General features: G+C 36.8%; 1 protein-coding gene across 1 annotated transcript in view; it reads left to right on the forward strand.

Moving 5' to 3' along the window:
* The window catches only part of TNKS (tankyrase), a 91,582-nt gene that overhangs the window by 51,428 nt on the left and 13,252 nt on the right, over nucleotides 1-26,902 (forward strand). The window contains exons 9-22 of the mRNA XM_039345213.1: nucleotides 1,144-1,265; nucleotides 2,442-2,533; nucleotides 2,624-2,702; nucleotides 10,520-10,691; nucleotides 13,499-13,578; nucleotides 14,842-14,987; nucleotides 16,333-16,498; nucleotides 19,885-20,104; nucleotides 20,266-20,375; nucleotides 21,240-21,428; nucleotides 22,159-22,396; nucleotides 23,335-23,417; nucleotides 24,389-24,509; nucleotides 24,639-24,736. Of these exons, the coding sequence (XP_039201147.1) occupies nucleotides 1,144-1,265; nucleotides 2,442-2,533; nucleotides 2,624-2,702; nucleotides 10,520-10,691; nucleotides 13,499-13,578; nucleotides 14,842-14,987; nucleotides 16,333-16,498; nucleotides 19,885-20,104; nucleotides 20,266-20,375; nucleotides 21,240-21,428; nucleotides 22,159-22,396; nucleotides 23,335-23,417; nucleotides 24,389-24,509; nucleotides 24,639-24,736 (1,916 nt within the window). The remainder of the gene's footprint in view (nucleotides 1-1,143; nucleotides 1,266-2,441; nucleotides 2,534-2,623; nucleotides 2,703-10,519; nucleotides 10,692-13,498; nucleotides 13,579-14,841; nucleotides 14,988-16,332; nucleotides 16,499-19,884; nucleotides 20,105-20,265; nucleotides 20,376-21,239; nucleotides 21,429-22,158; nucleotides 22,397-23,334; nucleotides 23,418-24,388; nucleotides 24,510-24,638; nucleotides 24,737-26,902) is intronic.

The raw sequence follows: 26,902 nt of genomic DNA on the forward strand, positions 1-26,902 counted from the left end.
GATAGCTCCACCATCTCTTTGATTATCTGCTTCCTTTCCATATATTACACTCCCTCCTCATTTAGCAACCATATTCTAATGACTAGGGTAGGGGTAGGCAACCTTGGCTCTTTTATGACTCGTGGACTTCAACTCCCAGAATTCCTGAGTCAGCATGGCTCAGATTGGAAATCTCTCCCTTTCTCCTCAGCATGGCTGGCTCAGGAATTCTGGGAGTTGAAGTCCACAAGTCATAAAAGAGCCAAGGTTGCCTATCCCTGGACTAGGGCATAAGCAAAATGATCACTAAGTGATTGAAAGAGAGAGAAAATGCTGTGAAGATAACTAGTTACAGCTGTTTCATTCAGATAAAGTTCTCTTGTACAATATCCCTTTTTCCCCTTCAGCCAGAAAATGATTTTTTTAATATTCATATATTACTGCATTTGTATTATTGTATTTTTGTAGTTGCAAAATAGTTGCTAATCAAAGTAACCACTAAATGAGGAATGGCTGTATTTAACACCCTGAAAGCTGTTTTTGAAATGCGTCAACTTGAATTATATATATCGTATTTTAAATGTGACCATGGAATAGAAAGACATATTTATAGTTTTTATTTTCATTCTTTTCCTAATGAATCCCCAATGTGGGATTTCCCTTTTTCATAGTTTTGCACACTGAATTTTAATTGAGTTGTTTACTACAGTCTCAAGATTCTTTTCTAGGTTAGAGATTCAGTCAGGTTATATGTGAAGATGTTATTTTTTTTTTCTTCCTTTTTGGCATTTGCATACCCTGAGCCACATTTGCAATTTTAATATCTCTTTTTCTGTTTTAGAATTCTTTTCCATCCATTTTTGTTTTGACTACCTTATTTATTTGGTGTTGTCAGAACAACTGAAATCACCTTCAGGGACTATCAGAGAAACTGTATCTACAGTAATGTTATTTTGCACTGAAAACTATTTTGATTAAAAACTGCCTTTACCTCTTAAATCATGGATGTTTTTCTGTCTTTCACAAGCATTACTTGAGAGAATATATAGGGACAGTCCACTAGAGAATTTTTTCCCTTCTATATTATTTTTCCGCACCACTGTTATAAATCTGGTTTAACAACAGATATTTATCACCTATAACTGTGTTTTTTCCCTTCTGCAGATGAATTCAAAGGACACTCCTTATTACAAGCAGCAAGGGAAGCTGATTTAGCCAAAGTCAAGAAAACACTTGCCTTGGAGGTCATTAATTTTAAGCAGCCACAATCTCATGAGACAGCACTGGTGAGATCATGGAGTCAGTCTTCTTGCTTTAGCTGTGTATACATTTAAGATTTTTTAATCATACCAATAGTTATACATAGAGTTTCAACTATGAGAAATTAATGCTTGACCTGCTGTTGATTTAATGCATATTAAGAAAAAAAAATCTCTTCCATTGATCCAAAACATTTTTTTTCTTTTTTCTCTGAAGTGTATTGTACAGTCCCTTCAATATTTTATGTCTTCTGTGAAAATAGTTAAAATGTAATCACAGTATAATAAAGATATTGGAATAGTATTGGGGAGACGCACGTCTAAGGCCACCTTTGGCTATGTAAATTCAATGGGCAGTTTGAGACCAACCACTCTTCCTTTCTGTATAAATTACTACTATGAGATTTTGTTATTAAGGGAGACCTCCTTGTCAGGGACCTACAGTCATTTGAAGTAAAAGTGGGGTAAAACATGATGTTATTGTTATGATTAATGGAAGTAACAGTAGCAAAGCTTATCTTTTTGCGTAGTTCTTTGATTCAGTGCATGGAAAAAAAAGGAGAGCTGAAATGACTATTTTACCTCTCATTCTCTCTTGAGTCGCAAATACGGTAAATCCTGATTGAAATTTGGCTCCCTCAGATACAAAACCTAATAGATTAGTTCCTCTCCAGAAAAAATATAAATAAAACCAGTCTACATAGTAAGCATTAAACTTATTCTAATTTGTTCACAATGCCCTTGGAACAGTGATGGAAACCTGCTGGCTAAGTGTAGGTAGGGTTCTAGTGGTTGTTCTCTTGTGCTTATTTCAATTTTTGGGTTTTGCTGATGATATAGATACCAGTGGAAAGATCATAGACCTACGACCTGAGACATACAAGCCAGGCTGAAATAAACCAAGGATATTTAATGAAGTGACTGTGAAAGATTTGTTCATATGGCTCGTGTGGTCCTAATGTTTGAGGAAAGAATATGGACAGCTTAGAAATAGGGCAGATCATGTAAATTATGCTTTACTAGTGCCATACTCTTAAGTTACATGGACATAATTTTATTTTGTTTATGTATTTATTTACTTATTAAATTTCTGTGCTGCCCTTCTCACTAACACAGCAACTCTGAGTGGCTTACCTTTTATTATATTATATATTGCATTATATTACAGCCTTCTCATTATATACAATGCTGTCTCTTTTGCAGCACTGTGCTGTGTCTTCTCTTCACCCTAAACGGAAGCAAGTCACTGAATTACTGCTTCGGAAAGGAGCCAATGTCAATGAAAAAAACAAGGAGTAGGTTTATTCTTTGAAATTGCAATATTTGCATTTAGATGGAATGGGCAAGCTTTGAGACCTGTTAATCTTATCTCTTTTCCAATCTAGTTTCATGACTCCTTTGCATGTGGCTGCTGAACGAGCACACAATGATGTTATGGAAGTCCTTCATAAGCATGGAGCAAAGGTAAATATTGTTTGGCATTTTAAATTATGCAGTGGATGGGAAGAGTGGTCTTTTGTGTAATCTCTCTTGTGTGTGATTAGCAGCTGTGACTCCTGTTTATTCTAATAGAAACATGGATACCTCTGGTTCTGGTGACCAACCCAGATTGGATCCAGTAACATGGATAGCTGTTTCAGGAGTGGACACTCAGTATTTCATATTGTTCCTTATAGAATTTGAATAAATGAACTTTGGAAATATTATATTGTATCTATTCCTGGACAGATTTATTTGTCAAATGTGTTTCTGAAATCTTCTACTATAAGCTTCTAGAGACCTGGGTTTTAGAAAAAAAAAGGTCTTTATTTTTATTCATCTCTACTTGATACAGAATTAATAGAAGTCTGTTTTGATTTAAAAGAATTCAGACAAAACATTTCTTTTTATTTTTCTGCTAAATTCATTCATAATGCGTAATGCAGTTAGATGCTTCTCGTTAGTTTCAAAAAACAAAATCCTATGATTATTTTCCTGATGTTGCCATAGCAGTGTTAGATACAATAATATAGAAAGATATATATCTTCATCATATATGCTAATCTGCTCCTATTCCTGACATTGTTCTGGCTTTCTGTTTTAATCAAGCAGTATGCTAATTAAATCTTTGGGATCATGTGATAGTAAGACTTTTTTTAAAAAAAAATGAAATATGTGGCTATAATTCTCACTGTGAAGGTTAGTTATTCATTTCCTTTTAATACATTTTAAGTGAAATTCAATAAATTAATCAGTAGCATTTTCAAAGTCAGTTATGCATAAGATCTGCTATATGTTTGTAACTCCTGCCATTCTTCATAGCTTGGAAAATATATTTTTCATTTAAATAGTTGCGGAAGCTATTGCATTTATATGCCTATGTAAAGTGAAGGACTTTTAAATCTGAAGACTTGCTCAGACCTATTAGTCAGTAAACACTTATTTATTCTGTTAGGTACTTGAGACAACATATTAGAAAAGAAAATTTTTGATTCAGTTAATGGATTTCTAAAAAGTGAATCAGTTTATTATATTCATTGATGTATCCTTCAGAAGAATTAATTATCCTTCCATTCATTAATTTTGAACCAAGTATAGGCTTGCTAATAATTCTTTCTAATAATTTAATTTGAGGTTTTAAGTTGTCATTAGCTATATGGATGCTATAATTGCATAAATAGTAAGCGTGGGGAAAAAACATTTCACAGCATACCTATTTTATGTGCTCCTAAATTTCTTCAATCTTTTCTGGAAAGATGACTTACTCACAAGCCACGTTTCTAGTACATTCAGATTACTATTTGAGATTATATATATAAAATTTGAGTGGGATGCATCAGGTTCTAGTGATGATATCTAACCAACAAGATATTAGAGAACTCAAAGGTCTTGTGATAACTCCTAGCTTTACTATTAAGAGTAATGTGCTTAGCTAAGATTACAATTCTTAGATGCAGTCTATTGTGCATGTTTATGAAAAAGTAAAGTGTTATCTTGGTTTGTAAATGAAGGGGAGGAAGAGAATGCACAATTCACTAGTGCCCAGGATGTTTGCAGTTTGCATATAAAATAAGTGTATTTGTCTATCCAATATTACTGCTTGTTAGAGTTTTAACTTCAACAATGCTTTAACTGTGTGTAAGACAGGTGCACTATAATTTAGGCGTGTATTATACAAGTGCTATTCTCCAGCTTTCTCTTGTAGACATTGTTTTAAGCAGGTTTTATAGGACCATAAAATACTTTGATATAGACATTTGCAAGTGTACTGGATTTCTAAGCAGCTGTTCACTTTCTATTTTTCTGTGGGGAAGCATTTTAGGAAAGTTCCTTTGCACGTATTTAAATGGCAAAATGGTTCTGTAATTGTTCATTCAGGTTGTTAATTATAATGAGTTTCCCAAGTGAGCATCTTGCTGATTGAATACTGTGTCTGGCCACTGGATGCTCTGAATATTTAACTGATGATAGTGAATTTTCAGTTTATGGTCTCATTAATATAAAAGATCTCAAAACTGATTTACTTTGTCCTACAGATATAACAAAACAAATTCAAATAGTCATAAAATCTAGTAATTAAAATACAACATTTTCTTTTAAATTGGAAAGATATCATATGTTTTAAAAAGCCTGGCAAATTAGAACTTTGCTTAATGCCAGAATGACTGCTGTCCAGTCACATGATGCCTCAACTTATGACCACAATTCTGAGCTCAGTTATGGTCATAAGTCAAGGACTACTTGAAAAGGAAGTAGTCTACATGCAGAATGACTGCTGTCCAGTCACATGATGCCTCAATGTATGACCGCAATTCTGAGCTCAGTTATGGTCATAGGTCAAGGACTGCTTGTAAAGGAAGTAGTCCACATGCAGACAATCTTTTTGCATCCAGACACTGCATTGTTTGTGTGCTTGCTTATTAGTGGCTATGGGAAGCAGTAGGAAAAATTAATGTCACACAAATGGGGAAAAATGGGACTTATTGATGTATAAATATTGGGGTGGAAAGAGAAATTACTTTACATGTTGAGCCCTAGTGATGATGTGCACATTCTTCTTAGCAGCTGTTGAGATAACTTAATACTAATATCACTGCTAGGAATCCCAAAACATGGAACAGCGCTTTACATATCAGAAAGTCTGATTTCATTCTTTTTAATATAGATAGGAACTTGAAATTGTGATGTAAGATTTCTAGTACTTTACCATTTTTGTTTGCTTAGCTTTAATAAGGTCACATTAAATTTCTACTGGGAGGCTGCAATATATAGGGAGAGTTGTGCATTGCTCTTTTTATCTTGCTCCTAGATAACTATCAAGTTATTTTCTAATATCTTGTGTTCAGTATCCAACAGAGGCTTCCAGCACAACTTCATGTCACTTATCTGAGGAGAAAATACTTGAGAATTTCTCTTTATATCCTCATCTCTAGAAAACAGATAATTTGAAAACTGACAAAATCAAACTGTTGTTCCACTACTAAAGTGATACAGATGTTGGCAGAACACAGTGCTATACTGCATACTGACTGTTGCATTGCTGCAGAATAACATCCAGATTGACCAAGAATTTTGGGACATAAAAGTTAAGCAGATTGGAGAAGGCTGCTTTAAATTGTGTATGTTATAAGAAAACCAATGGGGCATTGCAGACATTTTCATTTAAGACTAACGAATGTGACCATGTTATCCGTCAATCTGTTTTGTTTCTGGCAGTTGGAGTTTTAAGTTAATATCATCTTAAGTGCTGATCTAATATAGAACAGTATAGAATAGAATAGAATAGAATAGAATAGAATAGAATAGAATAGAATAGAATAGAATAGAATAGAAGAGTCTTTTTAAAAGATTAATTCAAGTTTATATAGATGAATAGCTTTGCTTGGTTGAGATATATTCAGTGAGAGGCACAAATTGGATTTGTGCTACCATAAAATATTTTCCACTGTCCATTTCATAATAGTCAATTAATATCGATAATATTGTAATTGAGAGCACATACTTAGAACATTTAAATAGATAGCAAGAATAATCCTTATTACTAACAAGAAAAAGCAGATATTGTTTTTCCTTTTATTTGGGTGTAGGATGATAGAAAACAGTTGTTTCTTGTAAAGGATAAATTGGATTTTAGAAAAACAAGCAATCAGAACAATAAACAATAATGGAGAGAATGATAGCTTCTATTGCCTTTAGCAAGAAAATTACTGCAAAACTTTCTCTTAAAATTAGGCACATAGCTCTAATTTAAATGTGCATGGCTTCCAGTTGTAAACCTTAATAATACATTATCTCCTTTTTAGAGATAAAGTTAATGACTTGTGTTACATTCCTGACAGGCAAATAATTTCCTAATTTTATTTTATTTTTTTAAAAAAGCACATCTCTTGATTTTAAAAAAAAACACTCTCTTGATTTTGGGCAAGCTTTTGTGCTAGTACTGGTCTTTGCTGTGTATTAAAGCCCAAAGAAACTTTAATGGAATACACTTGGAGTAAGGATCCCTTTAATTTATGGAGGCCTAATGAAGTGCTTGGAATATTTCAATTTTCATTATAAATATATGATTTTTCATTTATGCAAAATGAATTCAGTGGTAGAAAAATACAATACCGGTATTTGTATTGTAAGAACAAAAAATGCCCATTGCAGACAATGAGCTTAGTTAATGACAAAGGTGATTCACTTAACAACCACCACAAAAAAAGTTGTGGAATGGGTCAGTCACATGATTCCTCGCTTAATGACTGGTACGGCTTAATGACCATAATTCCAGGCTCAATTACAATTGTAAGTTGAGGACTACCTGCATATCTAATAAATAGTACTATCCACATACATTTAAATGCAAATTCTATTTGGAATTGAGTATTTACCTATATCAAAATTGGAGAAATGGGTTTGTTCACAGTCCATTCAGAAAGAGACACGAGAGAATCCTGCAATTTTGCTTTTGACCTTCACAAATTATGGATAACAATTAATAACATGGATGTAGCAAGAAGCAATGGATGGAAGCTAATCAAAGAGAGAAGCAACCTAGAACTAAGGAGAAATTTCCTGACAGTTGGAAAATTAACCAGTGGAACAACCTGCCTCCAGAAGCAGTGAAGCTCCAACACTGGAAGTTTTTAAGAAGACACTGGGCAGCCATTTGTCTGAAATGGTATAGGGTTTCCTGCCTGAGCAAGGGGTTGGACTAGATGACCTTCAAGGTCCCTTCCAACATTATTATTATTATTATCGATCATCGCATAGTCAGCCAGATGTTCAGACTGGATTTGGCATTTTGTCTACCTATCGAGTCCTTACCCAGGACCTGGGATAGGCAGATGTGGATGTTTGATGGTATTACAGATATCGTCGCAGGATGGAAGCAGTTCCTAATAATGCCGCCTTTTGCAATTGACTAATAGCGAATTTGTCAATGCCAATGGTGTTCAAGTGGTGCTCCAGTTGTTTTGGGATTGCGCCCAAGGAGCCTATGACTATTGTTACTACCCTTGCTTGCTTTTGCCACAGTCTTTCTATTTCTATTTGTAGGTCTTTGTATTTTGTTATCTTCTCCAGTTCTTTCTCTTCTATTCTGCTATCTCCAGGCACTGCCACGTCCACTATCCAGACTTTTTTGTCTTTCTTATCGACCATTGTTAAGTCTGGGGTGTTATGTTGCAGGTGCTTGTCTGTTTGAATTCTGAAGTCCCAGAGCAGTTTAATTTTATCATTTTCTATGACTTTCGCTATTTTATGATCCCACCAGTTTTTGCTTACAGGCAAATGATATTTTTTGCAGATCTTCCAATGCACCATTGTTGCTACTTTGTCATGCCGCTGCTTGTAATCATTTTGTGCAATCTTCTTGCAACAGCTTACCAAGTGGTCCACTGTTTCTTCAGCTTCTTTGCATAGGCGGCACTTACTGTCTGTTGCTGTCCTCTCAATTTTGACTTTGGATGCATTTGTCCTTAAGGCTTGGTCTTGTGCAGCCAGAATTAGTCCCTCGGTCTCTTTCTTCAATTTTCCTGCTCTTAGCCATTGCCAGGTTTTATTATTACCTGCTTTCCCAGCTATTTTTTTTCATGTATTGGCCATGTAGTTCTTTGTCTTCCCATGCCTCTATTCTGTTCTTCATTTGGTCTTTCTTGTAGGCCACTTTGGTCTCTCCAGTAGTTAGTAAACCTTCCTGATATACTAATTTCAGTGCATATTCATCATTGTTCTTCAGATATTCTTCCAAAGCCATTTTTTCTTCTTCAACCATCTGATGTCCTTGTAGCATTCCACGCCCACCTATTTGCCTTGGTAGATAAAGTCTATCAATGTCACTGCGTGGATGAAGGGCATGATTCATTGTCATTATTTTTCTGGTCTGCCTATCCATTGCTTTTAGTTCTGCTTGAGTCCAGTCCACTATTCCAGCTGTGTACCTAATAACTGGGATTGCCCAGGTGTTGATTGACTTTATGGTATTTCCTCCATTATTATTATTATTATTATTACTATTATTACTATTACTATTATTATTATTAAAATTGGAAGAGGAATGTTCTAAAATTGTCTACTATCACTGTGTTTAAGTTGTATGCAGAATATAAGATGAGAAGTGCCAACTTAGAGGAAATAGAAATAATCTTATATATACTAATGATACCACGTTGGGGGCTGGAAACAAGGAAGACTTAAGAAATCTCTTATGGAAGCAAAGAATGAATAAGTAGGTCTGCTGCTCAATATTGAAAAAGATCCCCTAAGATTATGTAATCAGTCAGTGCCAATCCAATGCTGATAGCCAGAAGAAACAGTAGCAGTTACCCTCTTAGGCTCAAAAACTCACAGGAATACTCAGTGCATCCAAGAATTAGATATCTGCTACTTGAGAGAAAGACCATAGCACAGGCATGCCAGCAATAGAGCGGGCGTGGTTTTGGTGTGACGCATCTGGCCCGTGGACTGGCAGTTTGACATGCAGATCTATAAGAAGTTATAGTGCAAAGACTCCACACAAACATAAAAGGTAGTGTTATTAAGGCCATGGTTTTTCCCAATTGCAACATGAGGCTATAAAAACTGGGCAGTCAAAAAGGCTGAGCAATGAAAAATGAATGCCTTTCAGCTGTGATCTGGAAGAAACCATTGAGAATACCTCTGCGAAAAGACCGTGTCATCCCAGTATGGAATGAAGTAAAACCCAGCTGTTCTCATTGCACTGCTTTGTTGCGCTGTTATTATACCGTGTATCTCACTGCTACTGCATTTTTTAAAATAAATTTTAAATTTATATATCGCCCATCTAACCACAAGGTGACCCTGGGCAGCTTACAACGTTAAAAAGTATAAAACAATACAAAAACATGTACGTAATCAAAATCAAACACTATAGAATACGAATGATCAACTATAACTAAAAGATGGATAAGGAGGAAGTAGGATGGGGGGGCGGGATCTGTTATTAACCAGTTCTAGCATGCTGCTTCCCTATCGAAGTTCCAGGCCAACTGGCAGAGCCAGGTCTTCCAAGCTCTTACAGAAGATCAGGAGAGAGGGAGTTGACCTGACTTGGGGGGGGGGGCAAGATGTTCCAAAGGGCAGGAACTGACAGCAGAGAAGCCTCTTTTCCTGGTTCCTGACAGGAGAAATTCCCTGACTGATTGGGCCTGCAGTATGCACCCTTTGCCAGCATTGGGTGGGGTAAGGCAACTCCTTTAGGTTGAGACAGTTCCTCAAGTAACCTGAACCCACATACCATATATATCTGTTCCTTTCATGGGGAGAGGGGGGAAATCTGGATTTTCCTGAAAATGTCTGCTCTACTCAAGATTTGGAACTGCTGCTTTATGAGGCACATATCTAGCAATCTGAAAAATCAGTTCTTGAGGTTTTCTCAGTAAGGTTAAACTTTTCTCAGATTAACATCCAAAATGGGGGAGGGGGGCATTTTTCTTTCCGAACACACATGGTAACCACATACTGTGGTTGCTTTTTTGTTTAACTATGAATAATTTCTAGTAGCATGATATTCCATTACTAACTATTCCAATATATCACTTATTGGGCATGAAAGAAAGTAATAACAGCAGTGCCATCGTTTACAAGAACACAAACATTCCAATCTTAAATTAGTTACCACAGCTTGAGGGCAACTAAATGAGTGTCCTGTATAATCTCACTTAACCTGGTTTCTGTCTGTCACACATAGGTTGTGGAGTGAAATAGAAATAATAAGCTTGCAATGGAAAATTTTATATAAATACTCCAAATTAATACATATGTATAAATGTATATATTATTTATTTTCCCCTTAGATGAATGCACTGGACACCCTTGGACAGACTCCTTTGCACAGAGCTGCTTTGGCAGGTCACTTGCAGACATGCCGCCTCCTGTTGAATTATGGTTCCGACCCCTCCATCATCTCCTTACAAGGTTTCACAGCAGCACAAATGGGCAATGAAGCAGTGCAGCAGATACTGAATGGTAGGTATTTTTGTTACTTGACAACAGAAGGATAATTCTGATTTTCAGAAGAAAGTCTGGTTCTAATTTTAGATTTTTGAAATTCATTTTAATTATTTTGCTCTGCAGTTCTGCAAAATTAGCAATTTAAAAGTGCAAAAAAATAACTTTAAAATAAAAATATGAGTTAATTGGAGGGCCTTAATTTCTTTTTTCATAAATCTGCTTATGTCCCTCAACGTTTATTAAACAAAAAAATAACATTAAAAATCTGGAGAGAAAATGTGCATGACTGTTTTCTACTGCCTGCTATTTTCTGCTACATAAACTTTGTGAGACTTTGTCTCTTTCATAAATTTGCTCATGTCCCTCATCTTTTATTATTAAATAACAAAATAACAATAAACATCTGGACAGAAAATGTGTGTGTCTGTTTCCTACAGCTTGCCATTTCCGGCTATTGTCCTTTTTAAATGCATGGTTCTAATTATATGATAGACGGATACAAGAAAATAGACATAAAACTGCTAGATATAAAAAAAGACATCTCAGAAACAATCAACAGACCATTGCAATCACACAACATCAGTATAGCACAGAAACAAACCAACCAAAGCCCTCCAAAACATCTTAATTAACCCTAAAGAACTGGTAGCCCAAAAAGGAAAAAAAGGGAGTCATCTACAACATACAGTACTATGTAGGACTTCTGGGAGGAAGATTAGCAGAAGGCATCCATGAACACCAGCTAGCAGTCAGAAGACACAGTGAAAAGTCCTTAATCTCACAACACATGGCCAGATTCAACCATAGTTTCAACTGGGAAATTGTGAACATACTAGACCAAATGATATCTAAAAATGCTCGGGAATTCCTGGATGCTTGACATTCAGACAAATTGGCCATCCAAAGGCATTTAGAAGTAAGCCACATTTACAGACCATTCAAAAGGGACAATAAAAAGCTAAGAAGGAAACAAAAAAGACCAGAAACCATCCTCTCCAGCAACCAGCATCCCGATAAACAGGGATTAACACTAGACAAACAAGCAGGAAACAATCTCTAATTAAGGAACTACCATGGAGAAAATCATATCTCCACCAACACTGGCCAACCAAACTACTTTATATAAACAGGGAGCAAAACCCACACTCACTAGCCCTGAAGGTGTTACCTAGTCAAATATTGAAACATCTGCAAGCAAACAACTTTCCTCAGCACCACAGTTCAACCCTGGGCTACGTATATTCCCTTCTGTTGGAACTAGTAAAAAGAATTCAAAGTAAAAGTGATTCAGTTTAATTGGGGTGAAACAAAGGAAGGAATTTGATTGCTTGTCTCCAGGGAGGGTGCGGAGTTATTGTTTCTACTCTTCGTATATTGGGTTTTTGGGAAGTCTCCTAGAGTTACTGAAAGTCAATGAGCAGCCATATAAATTCTCTAAATCAAATAAAACAGTTTTCTTCCAGGCCCAATTCAAGATGCTCATTTTAACCTTTAAAATCCTTCATGACATGGGACTGGGCTATCTGAGGGACTGCCTCTCCCTGATTATATCAGCCTGTCTCATTAGATCTGACAGAGAGGCATGCTGTAGGTGTTATCTACTATGAACTTGCATTTGGTGCATCCCAGGAGATGTGCTTTCTGTGATGTGGCATCTGCCTTATGGAACATTCTTTCTCCTTAAATTAGATTAGTTCCATCCCTTTTGACATACCAGAAGGCTTTCAGCACTTGGTTATGTTACCAACCTGTGGGTCCTGAGTTACTACAGACATGCTTAGGTGTTGAGCTGCTTATTCTTATCCTGTCTTCACCTAGGATTTATGAACCTATGTTTTTTATGATATTTACTTTTTAAGATTATTTTTATATTTTTTATATTTGCTTTTATATGTGGTTTTACCCATTTGTTATACATCAACTAGAGTCGACTTGGGTGAAATGGGTGACTGTATAAATTAGATAAATAAAATGGCAGAAGGAGCATTTTAGAGTTTTGAAAAGTATAATTGTGCTATATCAAAGAGTAAAACTCAACAAGTGTCCAAGAAAAAAAAATATCACAAAGTCATAATTGTTGTGAGAATGTTCAAAATTAGTAAGGTTGTAATTATAAATATTAATTATAACTGGAGAAATATTAAAATATGAATGAGCTTGCCTTATCAAGAGGCTGTGGGATATTACTATGTGTATGTGAAGAATGTGTCTGTGTCTGACAATTAGAAGAATGTGATTCTTGTTTTATTATACAGAGGAAAAAGTGTGAATGCAAAAACTACAAGAGATTAGTTTATATTTGTCTAGGAAGTATTTGGTAGATTGCTGATTACAAGAGTGTAAGAGGTGCTAATGAATAAAAATTGGGAATGCAATGTGTAAATCTCCAATTTGCACATTTTCCTATAGGTGTAGTAAAGTGAATTATATTGTTGTAAACTAGATGTAATTACTTTTCCTTCTTTTTTTCAAATGTCATGCCCTTCATTTCTTAAATTGCTGTTGTCCATCTGAAAAGGAATGATATGGTTGTTACATATATATGCACATAGAGTTAAGTGTTTTAAATATTAGTAAATTAGCACTATTAAGTCTTTTAATGATACTTACTTTGATCTACAATATTGGGACTAATACTATATCCAGGAATTTATGCAAGGGTTGAGATTTGAATTGAGAATGTTCATATTTGTAACTCAGTTATAATCACAATGCTAGAAAGAATATGCTGTTATTCTGAGTGTTAATAATAGTTTCTAACCTAAATATATCCTATAAAACTACAATGCTTATTGTTGTTGTTGTTTTTTATCTTTAAATAGAAAATACTCCAATACATACCTCTGATGTAGATTATAGACTGTTGGAAGCATCTAAAGCTGGAGATTTAGAAACTGTAAAGGTATGTTGGAACTTAAGGATTATAAGAAATTTAAGATAAATATAGCCATTTTTAATATAATGAGGAAAAAAGTATTTTGCGATGATAGTCTGCAGTGAACATTGGACTTATATTCTTCTGTCCTACAATTTTTAGGTTGTTAGAATGTTAATTTGTATTGCATTCCTACCTAATACCCTGATTAGTCTTAATTGTGCTTAACTGTAAGTTTAAGTTAGTTTTTCAAAAAGCAGAAATAATTAACCACAATGCTTCATTTTGGGATAAAACGATAAACCATAATTAATGAAAACAGGAAAATCAAGCTTAGGAGAGAATAATATTTTGTGCTAAAACAGATTTTGACATTAAATATATATGTAATAGTTAATATTATGAAAAGTAATATTGGGTTTGAAACTTTCCTAACTGAAAAATATCCTGCTCTTGAATAAATGCTGTTTAATTGAAGCTGAAATAGAACCATGAAAAATTTATTTTTAGCAAATTAAATTCAGCAGTAGTTCTTTTTAATGTAATAAAATATAGAATTTCCATAACTATATTGAAAGAGGTTTCTGTAATAGTACCCCATATATTTATGAGGTATTCTACTTCCATATTTGGACACTTTTCTGACCATATTAGTCTTATTTCACCATTTAGGACAATTCTACATCTCCCTGCCTACCCTCAGATGCCAATTCTGCTACCCCATACAATGTTGTCAGATTCTATGCAGCAGCACTTAAAATATGCCAGAAGATGAAATGTGCCACAAATCAGTTTTATTATAGAGCGTTTTGTATTCGATTTATTATATTATTTGTTTAGCTAGATTTTATATTATTTGTTTGGATTGATTTAGTTTGCCGTGTTTTTTTATGTCCATATATTGTTTTTAACCATCCTGTTAGATCATTAGTGGAACTACAGATTTTAAATAGTTTCCTATAAGACTCCAAATGATTAATTTTTCTTAGTAAAAATAAAAGATGACATATTGATTGATTCCCACTTCTTTGCACTACTTTGTGTCAAATTCAAAAGTGCTATGTTAGCTTCACATTGTTGGATTTTTTTTTTTATTTCTGGAAAATAACCTGTAATGGAATCTTAATTATTTTATTGTAAGATAACTTGTACCCAGAGACTTAGTTATTTTTTTTAGATTGCCCAGGGATCTTTATTATTCTTACTATAATGTCTTGAGATATGGAAGACTATTTGAAATGTCTGTGGTGAATTCTACTATGGATGTTTTCCTTTCTCATTTTTACATAGCAACTATGCAGTTCGCAGAATGTGAATTGTAGAGATTTGGAGGGACGTCATTCAACCCCATTGCACTTTGCTGCAGGTTACAATCGAGTTTCAGTAGTTGAATACTTGCTTCATCATGGAGCAGATGTACATGCAAAGGATAAAGGGTAATTGTGACCATGCAATTTACTGTTTTATGTATGGGTAGAATGAACTCTCATCTTTGAAAACTTCCTTGGTCCAAGATAATTGTAAAATACATGATTTCTTCCCTTGGTATACTAGTTCCAGCAATATCTGCTCATTAAAACGTTAGCCGTATTCAAGCAGAGGATCAGGACATCTAATCTGACTGAGCCAATATCTATGAGAGCTGTTTTTTGCCTAGTTAAGGCACCAGACTGGAAACCAGGAGACTGTGAATTCTAGTCCCACCTTAGGCATGAAAGTCAGGCTGGTGATTTTGGACCAATCGCTCTCTCTCTCTCTCTCTCAGCCCAGCTCAATTCATAAGGTTGTTGTTGTGGGGAAAATGGGATGAGGAAGAAGTATTAGGTGTCTTCATCACCTTGAATTATTTATAAAATTAATAAAGGTGGGATAAACAAATAAATAATAAAATTTACCCTCTGTGCTGTGGTGCAGTTTCCTCTTCATCTTGGACTATCCCTAGATGCTTTTTAAACATTTTATAAGACATATATGTCAGATATACTGGCCTTCCTAACAAAAATCATAGTAATGTATGTTCTGAATTGTTTCAGGCCTGTCTTACATTACCGTCCTTATTTATCTGTCTGTCATCCATTCATCCGTCCAACCATCCTCCAGTAGTTGTTGTATTTTTATAATTTGTCCAGATCTGTAAACAAAGTTTACAAAACAAACACTGGTGTAGTGATTAAAATGCTGGCGTAGGAGCCAGAGGACTGAGTTCTAGTTCTGCCATAGGCAAGAAAGCCAGGTGGCTGATCTTGGGCCAGTCAATCATTTTTAGCCCAGCCCAGACCCAGGGTGGTGGTTGTGGGGAAAATAGGAGGCGGGAGGACTGTTAGATATGTTATTTTTTTTTATAATAATAATAATAATAATAAAGGCAGGATATAAATAAATAAATGGGTCTCTTTTGTTTCTAAGTTTGCTTCCTTGTCCTTTAGGTGCAGTTTAAAGATTTCTTCATCTATTGTGTTTCTTTTATAGCCAAAAAAGAAAACAGTAGATTAAATTCACATCTGTTTAATCTTGCTCAGTATTAATGTGTGCAGAAACGGAGATTGCCGTCCCTCCATCTTGGTCATTTCAGCCTTACCCTTGCAGTGATATCATTAGATTATTGCCACATTTCTCACACTTACAAAAGTTGATTTTTTTTTACTCTGTAAAGTGAGTTTATAACTTTATAACCTCAGTTAAAATAATTTGACTAAAATAGAAAAGCAAGATGGCAATTATTTTGAAGGATAACTATTTTTTTGCTTTTAAATCTTAATACTTTTTTTTAAAACTTGTCAGTGGATTAGTACCTCTACATAACGCTTGTTCGTATGGACACTATGAAGTTGCAGAGTTATTAGTGCGACATGGAGCTTCTGTCAACGTTGCTGATTTATGGAAGTTTACACCACTACATGAAGCAGCAGCAAAGGGAAAATATGAAATCTGCAAGCTCCTCCTCAAAGTATGTACTTTAAATTGTTTTTTTTAAAGAGACTTTGTTTACTTCAGGCTATGACACATAATAATATATGCAGCAATTTTGTGTAATTTTCTTCCGAATAGAACTCCTCTTAGGATAATAATAAACGTTTGTTTATTGTTTTTTTAAGAAAGGCATTGTACTCTAAGTTTAGATTGCAGTATAGCTACAAATTAAAGTATCTCTGCAAAGGAATAGTTTGCATGTGCGCTGAGCTGTACAGTCGATCATCTGCATATGACTGCTGGTTTGTAATCTGCTGCAAAACTATTAGTAGCAATTAGGATACAATGCTGTCAGTAAATTTGTCAGATTGGAGAGACAGAGAAGCAAAGCTGGCTTCAGTCTGCCATTGCCACTGCTTATACAGAACCACACATAAAAGTTAAATGTTATACCTGGTTGCCATAATATGGGTTACCAGAACGTGATGTCATGACATCAGGAAGTAATTCTGTGGTGTTAGAGTATCAACCAAAATAAATATTTAGGAACACACAGACATAGCTTCGTTTTATATTTTCATCCCCTGGCTCTAAAAGAACCGGTATATCCATGAAACATTTATTTGGAAATCCTTGGACGTTCTTACTCAAAAGCATTTCTCAGAGGAGGAATACCAGTTAACATGTTTCCCTGTAAGTAAGACCCGATCTTATATTTTTTTTTCCTCCAAAAGAGGCACTAGGTCTTAATTTTGGAGAATGTCTTTCTTTAGGACAGAGTTTCTCAACCTTGACAATTTTAAGGCATGTGGACTTCAACTCCCAGAATTCCACAGCCAGCAATGCTGGCTGTGGAATTCTGGGAGTTGAAGTCCACATGCCTTAAAATTGTCAAGGTTGAGAAACACTGCTTTAGGACCACCACAACCAGGCCTCCCACCCCCTTGAGACCTGTCACGCCACTGCTTGACTTCTTCTGCTACCACTTGCCACCACTTGCAGCCAGACGCCATGTCACGCATTGCACCGTTGCCGTTCCTCCCGGCAGGATGCCACATGGTACTTTCCGCCGTTTCTGCTGCTAGCGGCAGGATGCTGCGTGGCTGTTTGGGTCGTTTCCACCGTGGAAACAGCCTGAAGCGCTATGTGGCCTCCTGCTGCGAGCAACAGAAGCGGCGCGAAGCGCTCAAGCAAAAGAAGCGGCCTGAAGCGCTCAAGCAACAGAAGTGGCCTGAAGCACTGTGCAAGCAGAAGCGGCCTGAAGCGTGCGAGCAGTGGAAGCGGCCTGAAGTGCCATGCAGCATCCTGCCAGGAGGAGTGGCAACGGCGCAATGTGCCACATGGCGGCTGGCTACAAGTGGTGGCAAGCGGCCACAGAAGAAGTAGCAGCACGACAGGTGTTGGGGTGTGGGAGGCCTGGCTGTGGTGTCCTACTGGTAAGGTAAGTGGGTGCGAGGTGCATAGGTTAGCTTCACACCCCTACCCCTGCCCTAGCTTGATTTTTAGGGGTGCGCTTCACCCCAAAACTAGGGCTTAGTTTTGGAGTAGGGCTTATATTAGGCCCACCCCCTAAAATCAAGCTAGGGCTTACTATCAGGCTGGGTCTAACTTTTGGGGAACCACAGTAGGCCAACAACCAACTGCCACCTAGCAGCAATGTTTAGAAATGCACGGGTCCTAAGGCTTTAAAAAGAATTGCCCGCATGGTGATGCTGAGGCTGGAAAGTTGATAGCTAGAGACTTCTCTTCCTCAGATTTTATTTCTCAGTCGTGCAACCTGTTTTGGAGTAGTGACTACATAATTCCTGTGGCCACCAAAGGCAATCAAAGCCATAGCCTCTGGCTGGGAACAAACCATTTCTTTGTTTTCCTTAGCCTGAAACACCCCTCCGCAGCACACACCTGTGTTTTTATGCCTAGCTTTTCAAAGAAGTAAGTGCTGAGTAGTTTAGAGTAATTTGGGCATGGATAAATTAGAGTCATCATGTAATTTCTGCATGAATTGGACTAAAGCTCTTCTGCCCTGTAGAAATTACAGGTACCGTATTTTCTGGCGTATAAGATGACTGGGCATATAAGATGACCCCCAACTTTTCCAGTTAAAATATAAAGTTTGGGCTATACTCGCCGTATAAGACTACCCCTCTTCCAACGCACACCAAATAAAAATTACCCAGTATACAACAACCAGCCAATTGCGGCAAGCGATGTACCTTACCGGTGATTGGCTGGTTGTTGTATTCAAAGCCTGCTTGGATTTGGTGGGTCAGCTCTCCCTGCCTGCCCAGCCCTCCCTGTCTCCAAGATGATCTGAGCGGTAGCGCAATGTGATAGAGAGCAGGGAGAAGGGGGCTGCTTCAAGGAAGTCTGTCACCTGATCTGAGCGTTTTTAGACAGCTCAGATCAGGTTATAGACTGCTTTGGCCACATTCCAAAAACCGTACCTTTATTAGTGCTGTCCCTCGCCGAGATCTTCCAAAAAAGACTTATGATGAGGTCTGGCAAGTGCCCAGGGGCAGCGTTAGTGCAGCAAGAGCAGCGCTGTGCCCAGAAAAACACGCTTCTTTCACGCGTCTGGCCCGCCCTTGCAGCACTAACGCGCCGCAGATTCTCCAGTCCGGCTCGGTAAGTTTCAGCACCCGGCATATAAGACGACCCCCGACTTTTGAGAAGATTTTCATGGTTTAGAAAGTCGTCTTATACGCCAGAAAATATGGTAGTCGTCTGTTTATGACAATTGAAACCAGAATTTCCACTGCTAAGCAAGGTGGTTGTTAAGTGAGTCGTGCACAGATTTATTATCTTTTTACTCTGGTTGTTAAGCAAATCACTTCAGTTGTTATGTGAACCATGTAGTCATTAAGTAAATCCGGTTTCCCTCATTGGCTGTCAGTCAGAAGCTGGCTGGGTAGGTCACAGATGGTGGTCATCTGTTGCTGAACATTGCAACCATCGTAAATAGGTTGCCAATTTTGATGGTGACTGTGGGGATGCTGTGATGGTCTTAAGTGTGAGAAATGGTTGCAAGTCACTTTTTTCAGTGTCCCTGTAATTTTGAATGGTCACTAAATGAATGGTTGTAAGTAGAGGACTAACTAATTGCCTGCAGAGACAACCAATGTAGGGCACATTTTCAAAGAAAGATACGATTCTCAGCATATTTTGGTCCTTTGGAGAATGAATCAGAAGGGTGTGAAATGAAATCTGCTCAAAGTTAGATATTAGTTATAGCATGATATTTGTTTATACCTTCTTTTAAATTTGGAAAATCTGTTCTTAAAGCAGGTGTCTTGTGTGCTTATACTATTTTTAAAGCACCTTGATAGTCCTCCTGTATATCATGCTAAAAATAGCATGGTGCTATGTTTGGTGGCATGGAGGATAAAGTTTTCAGCTGCAAAACAGTAGAAATGTTGTTTGCAGCACGGAGCGGATCCAACCAAGAAGAACAGAGATGGCAACACTCCTCTAGACTTGGTGAAAGAGGGAGACACTGATATCCAGGACCTGCTGCGAGGTGACGCTGCGCTGCTGGATGCTGCTAAAAAGGGTTGCCTGGCACGGGTTCAGAAATTATGCTCTCCAGAAAACATCAATTGCCGTGACACCCAGGGACGAAACTCCACCCCATTACATCTTGCTGGTAAGTGAGGCATTGGGTTAATTTATTCATAGGAAATCCTCGTTGGAACAGATTTAAGAAACTTTTAAAAATATGTATTTCTAACAATTTCGTAAGGTATTTGGTCTAGGATTCCTTCATTGCTGAGTTTTCACTCACGCTGTATTTCTTTTTGCACATAGCTGGTTACAATAATTTAGAAGTTGCTGAGTATCTTCTAGAACATGGTGCTGATGTTAACGCTCAAGACAAGGGAGGATTAATTCCACTACATAATGCAGCATCCTATGGGGTAAGCATTAATAATCTCAGTGTAGTCAAGACGTATAACTTGCATTACACTAACAAGTATAAAACAAGTGGAAGAAACGAGGGTAACCAAATAACAGCATAAAATTGATTGTATTTCAGTCTTCTACAAAATGTTGCTAAAATATGTACAAGGGGAATTGTAAGATTTGTATCGGTTGACAAAAATATTTGTAACTCAGGGTTGAATTGAAATCATTGGTGCTCTCTGAGCTTGGTTATTTTCTTGCAGATTAGATTACAGAACAACTAGGTTACAGAACAAACCATTTATATATAAACAGAGAGCAAACCCCATTCCCTTCTAGCACTGATGATTTTACTTATTTGGATAATGAAATTTCTGCAAGAAAACAACCAAATTCAGAGAACACCAAGGACCCCACAGTCTAAGATTTGTCTTGCTACTTGATTTAAAAAATAATTTCAATATCATGTTATCTCTTGGTATATATTTCTCTATTGTGAAAATCAAGACTAGATTAAATGATGTATAGATCAAAAGTTGTATCTTCTGTTTTTTGTCTTAGTTGTAATTGGTGTTAGCTTTTTTCAGTTTCTGCATAAAAAAATAAAAATGACAAATGCATCTCCCATATTAAGGAAGCTTAGATCATTGAAGAACTGAAGAAGTTGTATATTTCACCTACTGGCTAACTCGTGTGTTTCTTGCTCATGGATCTCTTTGTATAAAACTATCTAATTAAAAACATAAATTATTATGTTTTCAGTGCTGAATACATCCAGCTTTGTCATAGCTTTGAATGCACACAAATCATTTAACGATGTTTGCTTTTCTCTTTTTAAATTGAGAATTCTTTCTATTTTTTTTTTCATTTTTCCTCAGCATGTGGATATAGCAGCTCTATTGATTAAATATAATACCTGTGTAAATGCTACAGATAAATGGGCATTTACACCATTGCATGAAGCAGCACAAAAAGGAAGGACGCAACTCTGTGCTCTACTTCTAGCTCATGGAGCAGATCCAACAATGAAGAATCAAGAAGGCCAGACACCTTTGGATCTTGCCACAGTAAGTTGGTTTGGTTTGGTTTTAAAAAATAAATAATTTCAATATTTAGATCAGTTGACTACAACGGATAGTCATTTATTTCCTTCATTGACCACATTAATATAGTGAAACATCTCAATAAATGTACGGAAATGGATTTGACCTGAATCTATTCCTTTAAAAATTTCGAGGAGCTAAGGCTTTGTGTATAGTATGCTCATCCAGTGAGCAATAAAAAACATCACACAGTTTATTATACCACATTGGTTCAATATTTATTGGATATTTGCTAAGGCAGGTTAAGGAAGTATTTTTGTTTTGTGCAGATTAAATGCCTGATTTTTTAAATCCATTGCTTCATTCATACAACTTATAGTCTGTATTGTGGTTGCAAGTATTATTCAATAAATTGCTTTATTCCTTTCATTTCTATTGCTTGCACTTTATCTGTAACATCCAAAATGAAATATGTATTTTTGAAATGCTTCGCATAGGTGGACAGCTAAAAAATTTTATGTACAGAGTACATAAAACAGAACTGTCTGGGGGTAAACTATTTTGGAATATTTCAAAGTGTTGTGGAAAGTAAATGCCTTTCTAGCTCTATGTTACTGTTCCAAAGATTGATGAATATTTGCAAATATTCTTTGAATATTTGTTTTTGAGTATAGAGGATAGTTATCTGTTTAAACAATTTCTTTAAAAATGATTGGTTTTGGTTTTATTTTTTAAAACACTATTTTATTTTCAGGCTGACGATATCAGAGCTTTGCTTACTGATGCAATGCCTCCTGAAGCCTTGCCAACATGCTTTAAACCTCAAGCCACTGTTGTTAGTGCCTCAGTCATTTCACCAGCATCCACCCCATCCTGTCTGTCTGCTGCCAGCAGTATAGATAACCTTGCAGGACCTCTGGCTGAAATTGCAGTGGCCGGCGCATCTAATGCTGGAGATGGAGCAACAGGAACAGAGAGGAAAGAAGGAGAAGGTACTCTTCCCGATTATAGGAAATTTCCAAAGTCACAGTCCTAAATATGCATAATGGGAAATCATCTTCCATCCGAATTTTTGAGGAAATAAGTCTAAGGTCCTGTTTAGATCATGACTTTTAAAGCTTTGTTGGGGAGGGGGGAATCTTAACACTTGAAGAAATAGATAAAACAGATTTTCTCTTTGGAATAACTATTTTTCTGGACTTTGTCTTTTTATTTGGGACTTTAAATTAGTGAACATATAGATATTTGGTCTTTGTATATAAACTTGATTGGTATAAGGCAGGGGTAGGCAACCTTGGCTCTTTTATGACTCGTGGACTTCAACTCCCAGAATTCCTGAGCCAGCCATGCTGAGGGGAAAGGGAGAGTTTCTAAGCTGAGCCATGCTGGCTCAGGAATTCTGGGAGTTGAAGTCCACGAGTCATAAAAGAGCCAAGGCTGCCTACCCCTAGTGTAAGGCATATATAAAATTATAGTCAAAATTGTAAAAACTGTAGGTTGATGGATGTTTGGAGGGAGAAATATCTTTTGGTGTTTGTTACGTTACCAACCAGCATGAGTAGATTACTCATTTAAGTTATATAACATTAGAGAAGGAGGAGGTGGATAGAGCAGAGAAAATGGAATGTGCAGATGGTAACTTTATCTGCCACATGTAGCCCCTTAATGCTCACCAAAAGAGAAGATTTTATTAATAATGAGAATTCATACTATTTCCCATTTAAAAAAATCCCATACATTTTGGCTCTATGTCTCTTGTTTATTCTTTACTTTTTTTCCTACCAGTAGTAAAGATTTGTTTTCTTGTAGAAGATGCAATAGAGGAAATATTTCAGATTGAAAAGATTACAGTTAAAGGACTAAGGATTTAAGTGGAAATTTAGTGGATACTTTGTATTGATGACTTACATGAAGGATATTTTTGTTGTAGTTGTTGGTCTTGACATGAATATCAGCCAGTTCTTGAAAAGCTTGGGTCTGGAGCATCTCCGGGATATATTCGAAACGGAACAGGTAAAAATGGTCCTAAGCTAGTGTTGCATTTATTCTTCTATTTCAGTTCAATAATGTGCATGAAATGGAAAGATATGATGCCTAGCATCCAAAGAGCCTCATAAGCTAAGTTTTCTGTCAGAGAGCTTTGGTCTTTTATTTCTAAAGCAGTGTTTCTCAACCTTGACAATTTTAAGGCATGTGGACTTCAATTCCCAGAATTCCACAGCCAGCAATGCCTTCAAATTGTCAATTGTCTAGGTTGAGAAACACTGTTCTAAAGCAAAAACCTGACATAGTTTATGGTAAATTCACTTTCAAATAAAGCAGATGGTAATATGGTGTGAATTCTGCTTTTGTATGAATTTTAAAAAAGCTAAATGAGAAGTTATCTGGAATCAACTATTTGATGAAATTCAGTTTTACTTAAGCTGAGCAAAGCAGTTGAAGTGATACTTCAATCAGTTTATTTTTTCTTCAGCCCTAATTGCCCTCTTTTAAAAAATTCCAGGTATCAACATCTTGTATTGTACAGCATTAGTTCTACTTTGTTTCTTCCCATTTCAATTAATGTGCAAATAATTTGTTTAAGTTCTATCTTAAAAAGAAAAAAAAGGAATAAATCTTGGTGCTTACGTTAATTATCTAGCATTTTTCCATCTATTGCTTCAGCAAAGGAAGTTCAAATTACATTTTATTTTAAATCCAATGCAAACATGAATAAGTATGTCCCCATTTCTGCTCTCTGTAATTATTCTCCATGCTTGGGGGCATGAAACTAATATTATGCTGAAAGTGGAAGAGAGAGAGAAAAATGTTTAGTGCTCGCTACCAGTTATTCTTCTCCTGTCTTCAGCTGCTCCCAGTACAATTTATCTGACCAGCCATATGGGCCCTTAATCTTCCTAGGATCCCTTCCCCGTTCTTACTTAAAATATATTCAAGGTGACTAATGAAAAATGCTACTTTTTACTTCTCTCTGTGCTATTCAGATTACCTTGGATGTCCTAGCAGACATGGGTCATGAGGAGTTGAAAGAAATTGGCATCAATGCCTATGGGCATCGTCATAAGTTAATAAAAGGTGTAGAGAGGCTTCTAGGTGGGCAACAGGGTAAGTCTGCTTTAAATCTAGCAATTTTAAAATGATGGCAGTGGACAGTACTCCATCAGTCCTAGTTTTATAGTTGGTTCTTCTGGGTGAATATACGTGCATACAAGTTTAACATATTTTCCTTTTCAGGCACCAATCCTTATCTGACTTTTCACTGTGTCAGCCAAGGGACAATTCTTATAGATCTTGCTCCTGATGATAAAGAATACCAATCTGTAGAAGAGGAGGTAAAAAAAAATCAATTTTAAATAGTCTTAAAATAGGTCTTTGAATATAACACAATTGTTTCTTTGTTTGCAAACATTTCTGTACTATGTAACAGCCAGGTAGTCAAGTAATGCTAGATAACATAGTGGAAGTTTGTACATATGCAGTCTACTTTGCAGAAGACATGAAAACCCCTTAATTTCACAAAACATGGACAGATCTAATCATGTTTCAGAGATAGGAAACTGAACATCCTAGAGCAAGTTAAACCCCAAAAATGCTAGGGAATTCCTGGATGCTTGACATTCAGACAAATCAGCCATCAAGAGGCACATAGAGGTAAATCACATTTACATACCATTCAATAGGGACAAAAAAAGCTAAGGAGGAAACAAAAGCAATCAACACCCTAATAAGCAAGGATTAATATTAGACAAACAAGCAGGAAACAGCAGCATGACCAAGGAACTAACAAGGAGTAAGCAACAACTCATCAACATTGACAGGGCAAGCTACTGTATTTATTTACTACCGTATATGCCGGCGTATAAGGCGACTTCCGCAAGCGCTAAAATCGGCGCCAAAGACAGGGGTCGTCTTATACGCCGAGTCGTCTTATATGCCGGAAATACTGGTAGTTTCCGGCGTATAAGACGACGTTCTAGGAATGCGGCCCGGCGACAAAGACGGGGGTTGTCTTATACGCCGGGTCACCTTATACGCCGGCATATACGGTAAATTTATATGCCACCCTTCTCAGTGTTACAGCAATTCTGGGTGGCTTACAGGATAATAAAAAGTGAAAAAAGTAGTACAAAACAATTAAAATTAGAAAGATTAAATAAGAAACAAAAATCAAGAGGACAGATGACATAAGGATGGGAATCTTCTCTCTACCCCAGCAACTACTGCCAGCCTAGAACACCCCTATAAAACTCCACTCCGTTCTAGCATTGGAGATTTAGTTGGGTAACTAAATATCTGCAAGCAGACAACCAAGGTCAAAGGTCACCAAGGACTCCACAGTTGACTACCAAGCTACAGGTATTCTCTTCTATTGGTAGCGTAGTCCAGGACAGAGCAGCCAGGATATACAAAGAGTGGAAATCTAGGGTGGAGGTTTGTCACATCTTTGACTCGCTTTCATACTAGAAGAACATTCTTTTTTCACGTAGGGATATATTTTTGCTTACATGTATTCTTTGCATATTGCTAGAATGAATGCGGCATTATGGTTTATTTCAGTTCCTCTGCCTAAAAAGGCTTTGCAGTGTGAAAAGTTTAGAATTTTATGGAAGTATTACTTTCCCTCAGTCTGAAGAGATCTTACATGCCTCTTTCTATTTCCTGTACTTAAAAAGAAACCCCTGTTTAGGATAGCTTGCATTCAGGGTTTCATGCAATAGATATCATTAAATGTCTACCGAAAGCAGATGGGGAAACTGGGAATTTCAGCAGACGGGGAAAAGTGTAAACCTTTTTCCCTTACATCTAGTCCCAAGCCCACTTACCCAGTGATAGTTCTGTTTAGAAGGACTTTATCATGTGTAATTTGCTTTTTTTTTTCCTAAAATCTATCTATGCTGATTATACATGATGTGCAGATTGAGTCTTGAGAGTTGACCAGAGGCAGAAATAAATCAGGAATGAAGTCTTGCTATCACCGAGAGAAGCCAAATTGCACAACTAGTCTCATACAACCCAACATTTGAAAGAGTCTCTCTCTTTATGAGTCAGAAGGTGGCAGCACCCAGCCGATGTCCTCTGCACTTGTAAGCTAAGCGAAGTCAGCCCAGGCTGGCTGGCTGCTTGGATGGGACACTTTCAAGGAATACGAGGCCATAAGTTAAATGTGGAGGTGAAGAAACATAACAGAAACAGTGCAAACCTCTTTCTTGTTGTAATCAAGAAACACACATGGATTTATACAGAGGTGTGCTGAATAGGATAATAACAAGTTTGATAATGAGGTCCCAAGGGAGTGTGAGTATTTGAGGAACACCCTAGGGAAGTTGGGCTGATGCACTGCTGCCTAGCAGCATTAATCATTCTTATCTTGCTTGACTGACTTGGTTCCAGATAAACAGCAGGACAGAGAAAGCCAGACAAACAGGATGTCTTTGTTTTTCCAGACCACCACCAAGAGAATACTGTTCTCTCTATCCCCCCCCCCTTTTCCTCCCCCA

Source organism: Crotalus tigris, unplaced genomic scaffold, assembly GCF_016545835.1.
Source record: "Crotalus tigris isolate CLP2741 ecotype Arizona unplaced genomic scaffold, ASM1654583v1 scf7180000017946.1269602, whole genome shotgun sequence".
Taxonomy (NCBI): domain Eukaryota; kingdom Metazoa; phylum Chordata; class Lepidosauria; order Squamata; family Viperidae; genus Crotalus; species Crotalus tigris.